Source organism: Kryptolebias marmoratus, linkage group LG6, assembly GCF_001649575.2.
Source record: "Kryptolebias marmoratus isolate JLee-2015 linkage group LG6, ASM164957v2, whole genome shotgun sequence".
NCBI lineage: Eukaryota > Metazoa > Chordata > Actinopteri > Cyprinodontiformes > Rivulidae > Kryptolebias > Kryptolebias marmoratus.
In genome coordinates, this window is record NC_051435.1 from 14,333,440 (window position 1) to 14,338,000 (window position 4,561).

General features: G+C 40.9%; 1 protein-coding gene across 6 annotated transcripts in view; it reads right to left on the reverse strand.

Annotated features, from left to right (window-relative positions):
- Positions 1 to 5: 5 nt before the first annotated feature.
- Positions 6 to 4,561, reverse strand: part of nr1i2 (nuclear receptor subfamily 1, group I, member 2) — a 13,230-nt gene continuing 8,674 nt past the window's right edge. For 5 of the 6 annotated variants that reach the window (XM_017410096.3, XM_037976169.1, XM_025004681.2 and 2 more), the window contains 3 exons: positions 2,459 to 2,575; positions 2,239 to 2,344; positions 6 to 2,159 (listed from right to left, as the gene is read on the reverse strand). In XM_017410096.3, the coding sequence (XP_017265585.1) occupies positions 2,003 to 2,159; positions 2,239 to 2,344; positions 2,459 to 2,575 (380 nt within the window). In that variant the 3' untranslated portion in view covers positions 6 to 2,002. Of the gene's footprint in view, positions 2,160 to 2,238; positions 2,379 to 2,458; positions 2,576 to 4,561 lie in introns of all 6 variants that reach the window. The other variant, XM_037976170.1, reaches the window with a different exon arrangement.

The following is a 4,561-nucleotide window of genomic DNA, read 5'->3' on the forward strand; positions in this document are numbered from 1 at the left end:
GCCTGTTTTTTTTTTTTTTTTTCCCCTCCGTCTCCCGCTTGCTGTAATTTAGCATTCATGAACGTGTCGCTACCCTCCACAACAAGGTTTGACCACTTTAACCTAAACTTTAACACCCAGTTCAATAAAAAAAAACGCCTGAACGGTCACCAAAAGCAAAGAAGTATAAATACTAGTATTATATACTAGCATATATACTTGTAAAACATGTTAACTAGGTCTGCCTGGGGTTAAAGAAAACAAACAACAAAAAAAAAGGTAAACAAATAACACAAAAAACATCATGTATAAGAGTACTACTACTTGAATGCTTCTGTTTGTGACTGAAATTTTTATTTCTTTTGATTTTTTTTTGTTTCTTTTGTTATGTGAAGGTATGCTAAATGTGCGCCTTTGTAAATATTCCCTCTGCGTGCTCCGAGGAATAGTTCCCTGGTACTGTAATTTGCATTAAATAAAGAGTAGGATAGCCTGGAAACGATCAAGACGTTTGTTTGCCTGGTCTTCTTTAGGAGCTGTTTTTTCTTGTCTTTTTTTTCCCTCCCACAAGCTGTAAAAAAGAAATGTAAGCATGTAAACATAAACGGAGTAAAAAAAATGGAGTCTTAAAAAGCATCTACATTCTGAGAGCTTTGTTTGTTGGAAATAGGATTTTCAATTATATTCTTACAGGGATCCGGTGAAGTGAAGCTAAAATTGGAGAAATGTGATCTCCAAACTGATTTGACCCTCTTTCAGCAGCATTTTTTGAACGGCTGAAGGCTTTTTCGTGATCAACGCGAGGACTAGTTCCTTTTGTATCGCTCCGGAACAAGATGCTTTTAATTTTGACAATAATACACCAGCAAAAGAGGCAGTCCTAGAAACTGGTTTTATACGAGAGTTAAAGAATGTGTCCTGGTCTGAACCAAGGTTCCTTATATCAGGACTGGAGGCCAAGTTAAGGTCGCCGAGGCTAATCAGCTAACTAGGTAGTGTATTTCCAGGAAGTTCAGCAGCAGATTTGGGTGGAGAAAATGAATTCTCTGAGACATACTTGTAATGTAGTCTGAATAAATATAATGAAGCATCATCACTGTAACAATGGAAGTTTATAACATGCCATTGGAAGCATATCTAAAGTAAAGTGTAGTGGTCCAATCACTGAACCCTGAGGAACTCCATGACTAACGAGTGTATGCAGAATACTACTGAAAGTTGTAGGAGTATGTGGCTTGTTAGTCTGGCTGCAGTGCTAAAAAGAATCTGGTTTTCCAGTAGTAGGTCTAGGAAAATATTTGAGCTTTTCTTCAAGCCATCACACTCCTTACAGATTAAGAGAGAGAGAGACTTTCAAACCAGTAGACTGCCAAATTTAATTGAATTCTTGTTTAAAGTATGCAGCCCCCGAATTAAATTAAATGTTATGTTTTTAAAGAATTTTTTTTTTTTTTTTTTACATACCAGCTTGTGTTTGCAACAGCTACACATCAGCAATCATGACCACCGTAGGGCAGTGTTTTAATACAACAACAAAGAGGCAGAATCATTATAAATCTCAAGAGCACCTTTAGTCAGCATCTCTTTTTTTAACAATAAACTTATAATTTGTTTTTACACAACCACACAAAAATACACCAAGCACTATCTGAGGTAACAAATATGCAAAAGGTAAGAAAGACTTGGCAGCCAAGTCTCCGTTTACTTCCTGAGAAAATCTTTGCATTGCAGGTTTCACAGTTCTTTGTGCAGTAAACATCAAAGCTCACAACATTCAAAAAGCAAAGCGACAAGTCAGACGATCCCACCGATAAGTACTCGTGCTGCGACCTGTAATCAAACTTAAGTGTGGCACTGCCCAATGTCTGGCTTCTAAAAATAAAAAAGAAGAACCAGTTGCTTTTCATCAGGACTAGACTCACTTCTTTGGCTTCCTTCGGAAACATCAGGATACTTTTATTTAAATTAGTAATCACATTCAGTTTCGCGCCTCCATCATTAACAGCAGAGATCTCAGAGTGCTTCAAACGTCACTACAGGAGGTTTTACTGACCACCTCCATAATGAGAGGAGAGATCGTGTCAGGCTGGACATCCTGGATCTGCAGAATCTGCTTGCTGTACTCCTCCGTCATTGTCCTCAGCTCTGTCAGGCAGGATATCACTTTGGGGTACAGCAGGCTGCGGGGACGGGAGACAGTGATGGATGAGCTTCTGAAAGATTTCATACCGAGCGGCTCCAAAGCAGCGCCTCACTCACTGTTTCTTGGGGCCCGTCCTCTTGCAGTCGATCCACGTTTTGAGCGTGAGGGCCAAGTCTTCGTGAACTCTGTCGATCGGGCCGTGTTGCTGCACTCCTGGACGATCTGGTGGTTTGAATAAAAACGAAGCCCCCCCCCCCTTTTTAAAAATTTGATTCTGCAACGTTTGTGGGGTTCAGATATGGACAGGGTGGTGAAAAGCCGAAGACGCGCCGCTACCTGGAGAGAACAGGGACATGGCCTGAATCAGGACGTACTCCTCCTCCTGCAGGTCCAGTTTGCGCAGCGTGTGGTGAAATTTGAACATGGGCTCGAGGAGGAGCGGCTGGAAACCGGCTGCGAGACACACAAAAGGGAGGAACTGGATTATTCCCAGCTGACCCACCTTCAACCAGCAGGAACAGCTTCTTCTGACACAACTGACATATCTTTTCTAGTAAAAACCTTGAAAAGTTATTAACAAATATCTTACCTGTTGTACTTGAAAAATAGAGTGGTATTCTGACTAGAATGAAGAGCTATCGACTAGTCTGAGTGGGGCCAAGGTGCTACAGCTAGCTGCTTCTGCTTGTGCTGCTTTTTGCGCTCACAAATGACAGTGAGATTTTGTTTGGCTGGAGTTGTTTTAATCCACAACAGCTAGCTGTTAGCTCATCAATCAGATTAAACAGAATTTAGCTCCTTTTTTCCAACATGAGGCCGTTTTAAGAGCTATCTAAAACAGGTAAGATATTAATTGTCCACAACTTCGAGAAGAGCAACTGAACCAAAAGAAGAAGGAAATAAAACAAGTTTAAACAAAAATGTTATCCATTTCGTTTATCTTGGCATCTCATACAAACCTGCCTGATTACTTTCTTCCTGTTTACCTCTTGTACAAGGAGGATCGGCCTGTGGTTATTGGCAGCATGGGAAATAAATACTTTGAGCAGGTATTTGTCATTTTCTGACTTTTAAACAGAACCACATGAATGTTAATGAGAACTGACTGCAGTCCAAATATGTACCGTGTGATTTTTCCAGATAGAAAATTTAAAAGCGATTAGACACAACCTATCCTCAGCTTTCCCCCGGTATGCAAGCTTTACTGGGACCTTTTTATTTAAGAAACAATGAAAAAAACATCAGGAATTAGAACCAGAAGCTCTCTTCCCATCTGTCTATTGTTTAAATGCCTCTTATTATGTTACTGTGGTTCACTGGAGAGGGATTTAAAACATCAGCATGTGTTTGTTTGGTTATTAAGACTCCATTCCCAAATTTCCTTTAGCAAATTTAAAAAGTCATGTTGTGTACTTCTTTTGTGTGTGTTCAGCAGTGTGAACCATTTTTTTATTTCAATTTGTCTAACCATAACCCCGAATGTTTGGTTGTGTTTTGCTCTATTTTTATCAGCACTGATACATCGGAACAAATCTCTATTAAAGTTTCCTCTTTTTTCACACACCGAGCAGATTTTGTTTATCTGATTATTAAATATAATCCATACTCCATGTTTTCTTTTGAATAGTAGTAAGATAATAAGGTTTATTATCAGACGATAGGTCTCTACAAAAAGCCTTCAGTTGATCCACAAGGCTGTGGTGTTGCCTGACCAATTGGAGATTTAAAACTGATCTAGATCAGTTTAACTTGGAGGAAAAGAAGATAAAGGTTGATCTGTACTGCTTTCATTGATCCTAAATGAGATGCACATGCTGACCAGTCAGAAACTGTATTCTCTGACCCTTACTATATGTGGATCTTATTAGTGAATCTTAAGGAAGCATTTGCTCGCAGACAGAAGGGGAAGCACTGTGAGCTCCATTTTGTGTTATCTTCAAACAGACGGTACCAGTTTGGCTGCATTCTGGTAACGTTTTTGCCCCGCAACTGTCAGTCACACAACTGGAGGACAAGCGTGAGCGAGAGTGCTCTCAACGTGATGCAACAGCATCGAATGGTGTGAGCAGAGCAGTATATCTATGTGCACACGATTTCGTTTGTGCTTTCAAAGCATAACAAGACAAGTGACTTCCAAGTTTGTGCTTAAATTACAAGTTCATACTGAATGTCGCTTAGCACCACATAAACAGGATGTGTAAATTGGAATATCTGTTAATTTTTACCCCTTATGATGAACATAAATATTAGACACAGTGTTCCCTCGCCCGGACGCGGGTCACCGGGGCCCCACTCTGGAGCCAGGCCTGGAGGTGGGGCACGTTGGCGAGCGCCTGGTGGCCGGGCTTTCACCCATGGAGCCCAGCCGGGCATAGCCCGAAGAGGATACGTGGGTCCCCCTTCCCATGGGCTCACCACCTATGGGAGGGGCCAAAGGGG